This window comes from Equus asinus, chromosome 21, assembly GCF_041296235.1.
Source record: "Equus asinus isolate D_3611 breed Donkey chromosome 21, EquAss-T2T_v2, whole genome shotgun sequence".
Lineage (NCBI taxonomy): Eukaryota > Metazoa > Chordata > Mammalia > Perissodactyla > Equidae > Equus > Equus asinus.
Window position 1 is genome coordinate 52,359,835 of NC_091810.1, and position 14,184 is coordinate 52,374,018.

General features: G+C 47.8%; 1 protein-coding gene across 2 annotated transcripts in view; it reads left to right on the forward strand.

Annotated features, from left to right (window-relative positions):
* FYCO1 (FYVE and coiled-coil domain autophagy adaptor 1) overlaps positions 1 to 14,184 on the forward strand; it is an 83,908-nt gene that overhangs the window by 15,542 nt on the left and 54,182 nt on the right. For both annotated transcript variants that reach the window (XM_014852424.3, XM_014852425.3), the window contains exons 4-8: positions 644 to 769; positions 4,891 to 4,997; positions 6,496 to 6,639; positions 9,386 to 9,476; positions 10,904 to 13,330. In XM_014852424.3, coding sequence (XP_014707910.1) covers positions 644 to 769; positions 4,891 to 4,997; positions 6,496 to 6,639; positions 9,386 to 9,476; positions 10,904 to 13,330 — 2,895 coding nt within the window. The remainder of the gene's footprint in view (positions 1 to 643; positions 770 to 4,890; positions 4,998 to 6,495; positions 6,640 to 9,385; positions 9,477 to 10,903; positions 13,331 to 14,184) is intronic.

Genomic DNA, 14,184 nt, shown 5'->3' on the forward strand with positions numbered 1-14,184 from the left:
AGCAGGTAGGATGAGAGCCTGCTGGAGGAGATGCCCCCAGCGTGTTGAGGGACTCGCCTTTCACATGCCTTTTCAACTGGTGCTCTGTTTTACATTGTGAAAATATTTATGGACCTTTTTTTTTTTTCAATTAGCCCATTTTGGTTTTGGATTTGAAATGACTTATAGCTGACATTTTTTAAATGTATTATGCGTATATTAAAACAGTATTGAAAGTTGAGTAACTGGGATAAAATGTCACTAACTCATTTCCCTAAGCTGAGACATAGTTAACCCTCTTCTTGTTGCCCTGAAGGCTTTTCACTTATATTTCTTTATCATGTTAGTAGCAACTTTGGTGGTCTTCCACCCAACTCTATGCACAGAGTATTCTTCAAGGGATAATCTATTGGGGGGCTGTTACTCCTGAATCTCACTAGTTGTGTGACCTTGAGCCAGTTACTTAACCTCCACTAGCCTCCATTTCCTCATCTGTAAATTGAGGATTAAAACACCTTCAATTGCCAATGAATAAAAATAATGTCAACAAAGGGCCTTGCCCAGTGCCAGGCAACTAAGAAGCTATCATTATTATTTAGCATTTAAATGATGGGATGAGCAGTAGTGGTTTGGACCTCCTCTCTCTGTCCCTCTCCCCCCACAGTTCGATCAGAAAGAGAAGGCCACCCTCCTGGGCAACAAGAAGGACTACTGGGATTACTTCTGTGCCTGCCTAGCCAAGGTGAAAGGAGCCAATGACGGGATCCGATTCGTCAAGTCTATTTCGGAGGTAAGCAGAGCAAGGACCTCACATCTTCCTCCCGCCTGTCTTAAGCAGCTCTTGCAGAGACCCTTGCCACGGACAGCCAGGTGAGGAAGTGGCAGTTTAGGGGTGGTAAAGAAGTAAAGAAATCCAGATTGACTATACTCAGTGCCCACTGTTGGCTCAGGGAAGCCACCTGAGTGAGCGTTCACCGAGCCGAGGGATGGCTCAGTCCTGACTCTGTGCATTAGACCACCACCCACACGTCACCCACAGGGTGGGCTGTTCACACTGTGGTCTGCTCACGGTGCCCCTCGGAGGTGTAGTGCACAGGATGCCTCTGCCTTTTTTAAAAGGTCAGTTTCTTTGGTAAAAATCTTAGAGTTTGCTAGGCTGCTTTCCTTACAGTTTGCCCAAGAAACTTGGATTTGAAATGAAGAGAGTGATTGGGATTTCAAGAGACATTTCTTAAAATGCTGGTGTGCTAAGCAACTTCCCATACACAGTTCTGAACCCCTCAAGAGCAGAATACCAGAATAACAACAAACACACACACACCATCTGTCTGTCTGTCTTTTTCTCTCTCCCTCCCTCCCCTCCCCTCTCCCTCCCTCCCTCCCCCTCCCTCCCCTCCCCTCCCCCTCCCTCCCTCCCCTCCCCTCTCCCTCCCTCCCCTCCCCTCTCCCTCCCTCCCCTCCCCTCTCCCTCCCTCCCTCCCCTTTCCCCCCTCCTTCCTCCTTTCCTCCCCCTCTCCCTCTCCTCCACCCTGATGAATCTCCTCCCTCTCTCTTATCAGCCTAGTCCATACAGGAGTGAAGAATTTTGCACATTAGGGAGCAAGTAAACCCCTAGATTTGGGATAGGAGGCCTAAAGGGTTTCATCATTTTATCTTTCTTTTCAGTATCTCGTCAGTAAGTTTAAAGGCACTTTAAAGCCAGCAGACATGCTCCTTGGCTGGCCTCCCACAGAGGCCATAGAGTCAGGTGCTCTGGGAGGATCTCTTTCCGGACTGTGCCAGCTAGAGCCGGATGGGTTTCTTCTTATAGAGAATGACATTGAGGGCCGAGCATTTTCCACCAGCTGCGCTCTCTGACATCTGAGAAAATGAGGAAAGATCCTGGCTCTGAAGAGTTTGCTCTGCAAATTTCTTTAATGTCCATGTAGTGTGACGGGTCTTGTGAGGGGGGGGACCCTTAGGTCCATGATGTAGAGCACTGTTTTAGTGCATCATAAATCCAGAGAGGGTTCTCCTTGTCACCCTCCTCTGCATAAATCTGGAAGGAGTTCTCAGTGTCACTCTCCTGTCTTCCGCTCAGAGTAACTAAAGCCTTTGACTTTATGACTTTGGACTGCTGACGTCTGCAATTAAATTTAGTTTAATCCTCATTCCCCAGGGTTACAAAATGCTTAAGTTTACTTCTTGGCTAGTTTCCTCTCCTTTTCTCATAATGCACAGACCCTGAGACAATCCGAGGCCAGGGAAACTGACTTCCAGAAGCAAGAAGCATTCCTTGCTTGCACAAACGCTGTTGGTGACTGGCATGGGCTCCACGTCCCGCAGGGTCTGATTGTCTCATCTCTGTTGAAGACTCTGCTCTCTGGAGCATTATTGGGTAGAATGGCTCAGAATGTCACTAGGCCAGTGGGCTGCTGGATACTTGGGTTAACTTTAATGATCAAGTGACATCCAGGCTGACAAGCCAGAAGGTGAAAGTTAATGGATAGGAAGCATTGCTGGGCCCCTCAGGCCATGTGGGGTGAGGGGCAGCCATTTGGACTAACACAGTTGAAGGCTCTAATCAGCCACGCCTGGAGGTTCAGAATGGGCTTCCCCTGGACTGCATGTGTTTCACCGCGATGGACAGGATCAGAACCAGGGTGCAGCTTGGCGTCAGGCTGCTGGCACAGTGGCTTGGTTTAGAGCAGAATCAGCTCTCGTGTACCTTGCAGACTTCCTGTTCTTTGCTGCTGTTGTATCACTTCTCAGTGTAGTGCATGTGAGTTCTGATTAGATGCTAAAAAAGTTAAGAAATTAGGTAATGAAAGCAGACCCGTGATCTCAAAAAATGAAAAATCAAAAAGCTGTGCAGCATTTTCATTTGCAGTGCAAAGGAACTGTTGTTCCCTTCCCTGGAGGGTGTTTAAAAATATTTTAAAAAGTAAATAGCTCCCTTTATACATATAATCAATTCAGTTAATAGCCCTTATTAAAAATGTAACCTCAAACGTTTGCCATTAAAACAAGTTTTAATGTTCTAAATGCTGTTAGAATGGCCATTTTGCTAATAAGGACAAGCCCCTGTATTGGGAGCTTACAGACAAGGGCTGTTATGTGAGGTTCTTAGTAGAGTCCACGGGCCCTGTATGTGGGTGTGTTTGTATGACTGACACGCTTCACTTCACGATGCCTTGCTCAGCTGTCCTCGGCTGCCTGAGTTTCCCAGTTACCGCCACTGAACGCTTTGTTCTCACCTCACTCATCAGTGGAAAAAGTATCTCGACGTCATCAAGATTCTCTGCTGGGTATCTATCATGATCTAGCATCTATAGACGTGCCGTGCTGGTTTTTACAAAGCCAGTAAGTCAGGCTGCTGCCTACCTTCATTTCCAGGCATTCTGACTATACCCTAAACTCACAAAACTCACGTGGAGGAATGTCTTACAGTCTCTGTCGTTCAGGAGGTTTCACGCCTTTTTATTTTTTAAAACACCTTCATACTGTGGCCTCATTTCCTTGAGTCAGCAGTAGGAAGATGTGTAGCTCTAGCTATAAGGTGCTGTGTACCAGGATGTTTACACTGTTGTCACCGTGGCCGTGCTTGAGGCCAAGGCTTGAGGATGGCCTGTCTCAGCCCAGTGCCATAATTGGTTTCTTAATAGGATGGAGTGTGAGGACCATCCTTTGGTCAACCCACTTGCCCCTTCGCCCCAACCACCAAGTTGAACATTTCTGACCTTTGAAGGGGTGAGGAGGGAGTGGGTCTTTGCTTATCCCGCTCGGAGCCGGAGCCAGCGCCTGACAGAACACCTGTGTGTGGTGGGTCGAGAGGTTTTGAATTCCTGCCTGCTTATCTTGAGCTTCTGGGGAAGTGACATCAGGAGTATGAATCCTGATTTGTAAGCTGGTCTCAAGTGTCTTCTGTGGCAGTCCTCTTTATTCCCTTCATCTTGGCAGCTGTCTGCCTGCTTTGGCAGCCTTGTGGCAGAGTCTCTGACCAGCCTACGCCCCTTCATCACAACAAGCTTCCGGAAACATCTTTAGAAACCATATTTTGGCACTGTGGGAGAGGTTTTGAAGATAGGCCTGCACCTAGACCCCCCCCCCCCAATGCACCTCAGGCTTCCTGAAACAGAACCACGCCCATTTTTGTTACCCCAGTGTGGCTGGGCCACCTAGAGACACCCCTGCTCTCACCTCCTGGGCACCTTCTGACTCAATGCAGTGAGTTGTAGAGCTGGAAAGAAGTCCAACCAGGAAGGCCGTGACAGATAACATGGCTTATAGTGATGGTTTCCTGAGGACACAGAGGAGGCAATTATACGCCCGTCACAACTTCTCCGAAGTCCCTCTCACACACCTCTTCCCTTTGACCTCCTCTCGACTCCCTTCCGCAAGGGCTCCAGCTGAGCCCTTTAGGCCTCTCCTCTGCACCTCTTCTTCCGGCACCTCAACATTAGCCATACTGAGAGCATCTCCCGGTCAGACTCATCCCTGGTGTGAGAAGCCCTTCATTTACCTCCCTATTTTATTGTAAATATTCCAAATTAAATCAAACAGTTTCATCTCTGACTGCAAACGCAGAGATTCTGATGGAGCGGAGGAGGGAGACTGACAGTGCTGTAGGATCTACAGGTGTTTGAAAGCCTCTCAGGAAAGTATCTTCCTTGAATGTTTGCTGGAGTCTCTGCTTATCCTCCGCTGGAGGCCTGCAAGAAGTCCACCCACGTCAGGCCTCACCCTCGGGGTGATGGTCTCAAATGTTTTGCATCCTTTGAGGGACATGATTGAAGCCAATGAATAAGGTGGAAGTGGGTGACGTTTTTGGTCCGTTTCTGCTTTTTGCCAGCCATCCTCACCCATGAGGGCAGGTCTGTATATGGAGTTAGGCTAACAGCTCTTCTTTTCTGTGTAATCTACCTTTTCCAGCTCCGAACATCTCTGGGAAAGGGGAGAGCGTTTATTCGCTACTCATTGGTACACCAGAGGTTGGCAGACACCTTACAGCAGTGCTTCATGAACACCAGAGTGACCAGGTAAATACAGGGCAACTCGGGGATTTACCCCTACCATTCACACATGAACGAAGGCCCCTCAGTGACAATGACAGCTGCAGCAGCAGTTCCTGTTTCTGTCACACTTTGGCACAAGCAAAGCCCTTCTACGTCTGTCATCCTCTTCTGCCCTGCCTACCACAGTCCCTGACGCGTGTGGGGTGGGTAGCACTGAGTGTTTACAGGTGAGGAAAATGAGGCTCAGAAAGGATAAATGCTTTTTTCCAGGCCCCACTGATGCCGAGTCATAAAGCAGGAGCTTGGGTCCAGGTCTCTTAATTCCTAATGTCACATGGTTTTCCCTGGTGGATGGCAACTTCTTGATGCTGGCACTAATGAATGGACACACCCCATGGCCATCCTGGACCAGTGGATTGCAGCCTTGGCCTCTCAGCAGAATCACCTGTGGTGTTTTTAACACTGCTGAGCCTAGGGCCTCACCTGAGACCCTAGGTCGACACCTGCTGAGCGTGTCTGGGCTCTGTGGAAATGGTGGTGGGTGACCAGACTGGGAGCCACTGCAGTGCCCTGGTTCCCTGTGGTCAGCCTTTGTGCCAGAGGAGGCGGGATTGAGCGTGCCAAGGGGGAGAGGGTGTCAGATTTGGAGCTGCAGGTCAGGTACCATCAGCTAAACCTCTTTGGGTTGCCCAGCACCCCTTTTCCAGTTCTGCCTCCTCTCTCCCTAGAGAGTGTTTCCAGTTAATCAAAGAAATCACTTCTGAATTAAGAAAAAACTTTTGGGGAAAAAATGTTTTGTTTTGTCACCTGTAAGGTTGATTTGCATAAAGATGTATTTCTCATGCGTGTGACAGGCTTCATGTGTTGATGTAAGTTGAGAACCTTTGCACATTTGACCTGAAGGTGATTTTGTTCCACATGTTTGGTGAAAATCATCATAAATAGCTTGACTTCTAGTATATTACAGTTCACTGACTTCAGCCAAGTAGCGCTTTAAACTCATCGGGGTTGTCTCTTTTAATTCTTATTGCTTCACATGAAGTGAAACAACCACCACTTCCAAGTGCAGATATTTTGTTCCTTAGCTTTTAAATTGGTGCCTGGACAGAAATTAGCAGTGAGTCCGATGTCATGTACTGAATTCTCCAGAAAGAGTAGAAGATGAAGTGATCTTTCAAAAAGGAAGTGTTCTTTCCTCTGCAACTTCCCCTTCTTGGCAAGTAATTGAGACTTAAGTTTTATCATATCCTTTTTGGGAAAAGATGTGATATAAATGAATAAATATATAATTCATTTCAGTATTTTCCTTGAAGCGTATTTGAGAGTTATGTGCTCCTACAGTGAAAATCAAATTGGAGTGTGTGTGTGTGTGTGTATGTGTGCGTGTGTCTGAATTTAATTAATGTAGTAATCTGAGTTAGAATTTGATAAGGCAGAGCCTTACGGGGAGGATTGACTAAATTTACTTTCCTTATCTTTATTATTACTCTTATGATTGATACCTTTTTATGTTTCCCTGCAGTGACTGGTACTATGCAAGAAGCCCCTTTCTGAAGCCAAAGCTGAGCTCTGACATCGTGGGTCAACTCTATGAGCTGACTGACGTTCAGTTTGACCTGGCCTCAAGGGGCTACGACTTGGATGCTGCCTGGCCGACGTTTGCCAGGTATTTTAAAGAAGTGTTTGGTTTAAAAATCAGGGATAAGAGGTGTTTGATGTTTTGAAGATTGCCACCAGTCTACTGAAAGCAATTTTGCTTGCTCAATAAATTACATAAAGCTTTGCCTCTCTTACAGTTGCTAATTTTACATGGCAATGCCTCTGTAAAACTGAAGTTTTTTTAAATGTGCTAAGGGGCTTGGCGTGGGAGTCAGGGGTGGAGGGTGGGGCAAGTGGGCTTTTTGCCGTTTGTGTTCTTACAGAGTGATCATGGAGGCCTTCCAGGCAATAAGAGAGGAAAGCTACAGCTTGTCCACATGAGGGTTGCTGGAAAGGTCGCTGTATTTTCATTTCTTACACCAATGTGACACTCACACGCCATCCAAGTGAATCCTCACAGCCACTCCAGGAGGGCAATGCTGAGGAGACAGGCTCAGAGAGTGGAGGGATTTGCCCAAAGTCACACAGCTGCTGGGCAGTAGGCCCAGAACACCAGACTCGAGTTAAATCAAGTCCAGCGTTCTTCATTTTGTTTTGCTTTTTGTTAATAAGATTTTTCTAATTTCAATTGTCATGATTTTTATTAGGAAATATTTTCTATGTAGAGAAAAGTACTGAATATAATGATAGCCATGTGCCAACTAGTAGGATTTAATAGCTCACGTTTTGCCATATTTACTTATGTCCTTTTTTAAAACTTTAATTTTGAAATCGTTTCAGTATTACAGAAAAGTTTCAAAACTAGTACAGAGTACTCATCTGTCTTTCACCTTGATTTCCCAGTTTTCAGTATTTTACTACAACTGTTTTATCATTCTTTCTTTTTACATTTACATGTTGGTCTATTTCCTAAGTCATTTGGCAGATGGTTACAGACTTGATTCCCATTTACTCCTAAGTACTTCATTGTATATTTCCTCAAATCACAGACATCCTCTTATATAACCTCAGTATAATTATTAGTCAGGAAATTAACATTGATACAATATTGCTATCTAATTTACAGACCTTATTCAAATTTCAAGAATTATCCCAATAATGTCTTTTATAATCTGTGACCCAATCTACGATCCCATGTTGCAGTTAATTGTCGTGTCTCACTAGTCCTCTTTAATTTGGAACCATTTCTCAGTCTTTGTCTTTCATAGTGTAGACTTTTTTTTAAAGTACAGGCCAGTTATTTTGTGAAATGTTCCTTGATTTGAGTTTGTCTAGTGTTTCCTCATTATTAGATTCAGGTTAAGCATTTTTGGCAGGAATACCCCGGATGTTGTGTCCTTCTCGGCACATTATATTCAGAAACACATGATGCTGATCTGTTTCATTGCTAGTTAGGTTAACCATGATCGTTTGGTTAAGGTGGGGTTTGCTAGGTTTCTCCTACAGTTACTATGTCTCGCTGTGTAATCAATATGTATCTTATGGGAAGATACTTTGAGGTTAGGTTATTATCCTGTTTCTTTTCCATCTCTTCCCTGTTAGTTTTAGCATCCATTGATAATTCTCACTGAATCAATCATTGTCGTGATTACCAGAGTGATTTTTTGTCTCTGTTATTCCTTCTACATTAGTACTTGGCATTCTATTGTAAGAAAGATCTTTTCCTTCTTTGCTATTTATTTATTCAGTTAAAGCAGATGTTGACTCATGGATTTTTATTTTATTCAATGGGTTCAATTCACTTCTGTCACTGTAATTATGTCCCATATTTGGCTTTCAAGCTGGTTCTTTTGGGGGGGTTTTTTGTTATTGTCTGATAGCTTTTTTTTAAGAAACAAAATATTACAGATCCAAATAAAGCCCCACCCCACTACCATCCTCTCCCCTTCTCTCCCTTTCTAGAAGTAATCACAGCCCTGTAGTTGGTGTAGTTATTCCCAAATATTTTTATGTTTTACTAGATGGTGTGATTATAAATATTTTACATATATAATTGTACTTTGTATATTTTTTAATTTGCATATGTTGAATCATGACCTAGCTATCCTTTTGCAACTTGCTTTTTTCATTCCACATTGTTTTTGAGATTTTTATCTGCATGTGGAGTTCTATAGATGTAGAGTAGGAGCCGGCAAACCACAGCCCACAGGGCCGTGTTTTGGAATTGCTGGGTGGTGGAATTGCTGGGTGGTGGAGACCAGCAAGTTTTAAAATGCAATAATTGTAGATTAAGGAGAAGATTCTGGTTAAATAAAAATATGTTTAGTTTGCAGTGTTCCTACTGAAAGAGAGTCATCACACAAGTCTTTGTGCTTCTCGGCTAGTGCTGTCAGGTAGAGCTTTCTGCAGTGAGGGAAATGTCCTGGCCTTCGCTGTCTAATGCGGTTACGGGAACTAGAAGCAGCTCTTCCAGCCATGTTGCTCATTTGTAATGTAAACCGGTCACCGGGAGCCCCTAAGCACAACGTGACCTTCATTTACCAGATCGACTGTTGCTTGTTCCTCACTAGCAGACAGACTATAGCAGGCACCAAGGACATTTAAACCAAAAATTGGGAAATATTCTGTTCACTTAGTTCTTTTTTGGCGGTGAGGGGAAAGCCATCATGTTTAAACTTTAGCAGTGGGGTCCATCTGCTGCAGACCAACGTAAAGGTGCTCTCTGGTGGAAGGGCTGGATTTGCCTTCCGTGCTCTATCTGACAGGGCACTGCCCTTTGCCACCACCTGGTTGCCTAGTGACAACCAAGGCCTCCCTGTGTGTGTGTGTATTTCCTGCTCTGATGCAGGTGTGTCTGTTCTGTGGCCCCACAGGAGGACACTGGGCACTGGCTCTTCTGCTTACATGTGGAAACCCCCCAGCCGGAGCTCCAGCGTGAGCAGTTTGGTGAGCAGCTACCTGCAGGTAATGCCGGAAAGGCTGGGGATTTCCTTGCTGTGGTGTCAACCAGGGTGTGTTTCTGCCTCTCGCAAAAACATCATCTCATGTTCTCAGACACCTTTTGTTCCAGCCAGAGCCATACAATTCCTCAGTTATATCCACTATTGCCTAGAGTCCAGGTTTTTATAACCAATAGAATTTAGGCCTTTTAAAAATTAAATTTTTTGTGGCTCTGAGCTAACGTCTATTTCCGATCTTCCTCTTTTTGCTTGAGGAAGATTGATGCTGAACTAACATTTGTGGCAATCTTCCTCTATTTCATGTGGGATGCCACCACAGAGTGGCTTGACGAGCAGTGCTAGGTCTGTGCCTGGGATCTCAACCTGCAAAGCCCCGGCCGCCAAAGCAGAGCACACAAACTTGACCACTTTGCCAATGGGCCACCCCCTAAAAGTTAAATTTTAAAAAAAGCTTTTAAAATATTTTAAAAGAAGCAGTTTAGCACTGTGGTTAAAAGCGGCAGAGTCCAGGGGCCAGCCCCAAACATAGTAGTTAAGTTCATGCTCTCTGGTTCAGCAGCCTGGGTTCATAGATTTGCTTCCCGGATGTGGACCTACACCACTGTCATGCTGTGGTGGCAACCTACATACAAAATAGAGGAAGATGGCACAGATGTTAGCTCAGTGAATCTTCTTCAGCAAAAAAACAAAAGAAAAAAGAAGCAGCAGCAGAGTCAAATCCTGACTGTCACCTACCAGCTTTGAGACCCTGAGAAGATCACTTACCCCCTCAAGCTTCAGCTCTCTCATCCATAAAGTGGGGATCATAAAAATCATTCCAGCTCATGAGGCAGTTGTGGGATTGAATGAGGGAGCACATGAACAGTGCTCAAGGGCTTGACATAGGCAAGTGCTCGGTAAGTGTTAGTGGGTTGGGTTCATTTTGTTAACTTTGTTGGAAGTGTGACTGTGTCATAGGTGTATATAGTTTTGTGGGAAAGAACACTAAAATTAATTAGCAAAACAATAAAAATAATATAAGAAGCATTAAGGCAGAAAACAGACTAACCTTTTACCTTATTTTGTGGTTTAATCACAGTAGGAGTTGTCTGTATGGTACAATGGGTGAACAGTAGTTTAAATATAACTTAATTTATCTAAGAGCCAACACCCATTATATAACTAAAGCTACAGGAGTCTGGATGGGAAATGTGAGTTCCAAGTCTCAGTGGAGTTCACACGTGTGGTGTTATGTCTTTAGGATGTGCTGCTGACCTCCTTTGGCAGATGCTTTGAGCAAAGCAGTTCTAGTCCTTAGAATAGCTCTATAGACTAACCTTAGGTCATGTAATTGCTGTCTTTTTACTTCTGTGCTCATTAAACTCTAAAGCTTTTCTGAGTAGCCATGTAGCTTCATCCCAAAGGCACTTGTTTTTTGTTTTTCCTCCCCAGAATCAGGAGATGGCCTCCACCTTTGACCTGAACAGCACCTTAAACAATGAGGCACTGGAGGGCTTTGACGAGATGCGGCTGGAGCTGGACCAGTTGGAGGTGCGGGAGAAGCAGCTGCAGGAGCAAATGCAGCAGCTGGATAGAGAGAACCAGGAGCTGAGGGCAGCTGTCAATTTGCAGGGAGAGCAGCTACAGCTGGAGAAGGAGAGAAGTCGTGCTGCAGCTGAGGACAATGTCCGCCTCACTTGCATGATGGCGGAGCTCCAGAAGCAGTGGGAGGTCACCCAGGCCACACAGAACACTGTGGAGGAACTGCAGAAGTGCCTACATGCCCTGGAGCTGGGTGCAGCAGAGAAGGAAGAGGATTACCACTCAGCCCTGCGGCGGCTCGAGTCCATGCTGCAGCCCCTGGCACAGGAGCTCGAGGCCACACGGGACTCATTGGGCAGGAAGAGTCAGCATTTAGCTAATGTCCCCGACCAGCTGGGCACAGCTGAGCAGAAGGCAGATACTGCACTGGACACAAAGGGACAGCAAGAGCTCATCCCCAGTGACTCGGCCCTGGAGATCCAGGAGTTGGGGGAGAAGCTTCGAGCCCTGGAAGGGGAAAGCACCAAGGTCCAGGAGCTCAATAGGCAGCAGAGTGCCCAGCTGGAGCAGCTGGCCAAGGAGCTGCAGCTGAAGGAGGAGGCCCGGGCCAGCCTGGAGCGGCTGGTAAAGGAGATGGCCCCACTCCGGGAAGAGCTCTCTGGGAAGGGTCAGGAGGCAGCCCAGCTCCGGCGACAGCTACAGGAGGCGCTGGCCCACTTGAGCTCCCTGGAGGAAGAGCTGGCAGAGGTGAGGCAGGAGGCGCAGCAGCGCCGGGAGGAGAAGGAGCTGTTGGTACAGGAGGCCAGGTCCCTGACACGGCAGCTGCAACTCCTGGAGACCCAGCTGGCACACATGAGCCAGCATGTGAGTGACCTGGAGGAGCAGAAGAAACAGCTCATCCAGGACAAAGACCACCTCAGCCAGAAGGTGGGGACGCTGGAGCAGCTTGCTGGACAGCTTGGCACAGATCTGCCCGTGGCGGGTGGGAAGAGTGAGGCTCTGGCCCCCCTCAACTCTACCCTGCAGCAGGCCTCTGAGAAGCCAGAGGAGGAGCAGAGGGGCCTGCAGGAGGGACAGATGGACGATACCAAGATGCCAGGGGACAGCCAGCAGGAGAAGCTCCAGCAGGCCAACAGGGAGCTGGAGAAGGAGCTGCAGAATGTGGTTGGGCGCAACCAGCTCCTAGAGGACAAGCTGCAGGCTCTGCAGGCTGATTACCAAGCTCTGCAGCAGCGGGAGGCAGCCATCCAGGGCTCACTGGCCTCCCTGGAGTCAGAGCAGGCCAGCATCCGGCACTTAGGTGACCAGATGGAGGCAAGCCTCCTGGCTGTGAGGAAGGCCAAGGAGACCATGAGGGCCCAAGTGGCAGAGAAGGAGGCTGCCCTGCAGAGCAAGGAGGCCAAGTGCCAGCAACTGCAGGAGGAGGTGGAGCAGTGCAGGCGGCTAGCAGAGGCCCGGGAAGGGGAGCTCAGGGCCCTTGAGAGCCAGTGCCTCCAGCAGACCCAGCTGATCAACACCCTTACAGCAGAAAAAGGCCAACAGGGACTCGGCCCACCTCAAGACAATGCACCCCATGAGCTAGCAGCCCAGCTGGCCCTATCTCAGGTACAACTGGAAGTCCATCAGGGGGAGGCTCAGCGACTGCAAGCTAGTGTGCTGGACTTCCGGGCCAAGCTCCAGGCAGCCCTGGATGACCGGGAGAAGGTACAGAGCCAGCTGAGCTTGGCTGAGGCAGCTTTGAGGGAGCACAAAGCCCTCGTGCAGCAACTGAAGGAGCAGAATGAAGCCCTCAACCGGGCCCACGTCCAGGAGCTACTGCAGTGCTCAGAGCGCGAAGAGGCGCTGCAGGAGGAGAGGGCTGATGAGGCCCAACAGAGGGAGGACGAGCTCAAGGCCCTGCGGGAGGAGCTGTCCCAGGTGAAATGCAGTTCCCAGGAAGCCCAGCTGGAACATGCTGAGCTGCAGGAGCAGCTGCACCGGGCTAACACAGACACAGCCGAGCTCGGCATCCAGGTCTGCGCACTGACTGCAGAGAAAAAGCAGGTGGAGGAGGCACTGGCCTGCACTATCCAGGAGCTCCAGGATGCCAAAGAGGCGGCCTCAAGGGAGCGAGAGGGCCTGGAACACCAAGTGGCAGGGCTGCAGCAAGAGAAGGAGAGCTTGCAGGAGAAGCTGAAGGTGGCTGAGGAGGCAGCCAGCTCACTGCCTGGCCTGCAGGCCCAGCTATCCCAGGCCGAGCAGCGGGCCCAGAGCCTTCAGGAGAGTGCACACCAGGACCTCGACACCCTCAAGTTCCAGCTGAGCACCGAGATCATGGACTACCAGAGCAGACTTAAGGTAATCCTAGCCTTGACCATCTGGCTGCACGTGTCTCCTGCATCAGGGCCTGTTGGGTCCATAAGAAGATAGGATGCACCTTCAGCCATGTGGCACATGAGGACCCAAGAATGTACTGGGGGCCCAGGCAAACATGGCCCCGTCCTGCTGTTGTAGCTCACAGCATCCTTCTTCCTGCAGAAATGTATTAGGGCACAACGTCGAGGAATGATGCCTTAGCCCAACAGTCTAAACTCAAGGCCATTGCAGACCAGTTTCGCCCACAGAGAATTTCTTTTTTTTTTTTTTGCAGGGAAAGATTCGCCCTGAGCTAACATCTGTTGCCAGTCTTCTTCTCTTTGTTTTTTCTTTTTTTTCCCTCCTCAAAGCCCCAGTACATAGTTGTGTATTCTAGTTGTAAGTCCTTCTAGTTCTTCTATGTGAGCCACCGCCACGCATGACTACTGACAGATGAGTGGTATGGTTCTGCCACCGGGAACCAAACCTGGACCGCCAAAGCAGATCACACTGAACTTTAACCACTAGGCCATCAAGGCTGGCTCTGAGAATTTTTTTTTTTAATTAATAGCCAACATTTAAAGAGCAGCATGTTTACAAATTCAGTTTGGGGGCTTCTTTTGAAATCTTGGAAGGTCCTAAATCCTGTGCCCTCATTCGCACATGGCAGGAGTCAGCAGGCTCTGGGTGGTGGCTGCCCACTTAGAAGGAGGCACACATCCTCTGGTATTGTCCTTACACCCGTTTATGGACCTGCCCAGCTCCCATGGGCATGTGAGTTGGAGACTCCTGCCCTAGCCTCTAGACCCTACTGTGGAACACTAGCTGTTCCTGACAGCCTCAAGTCCTGCTCTGGG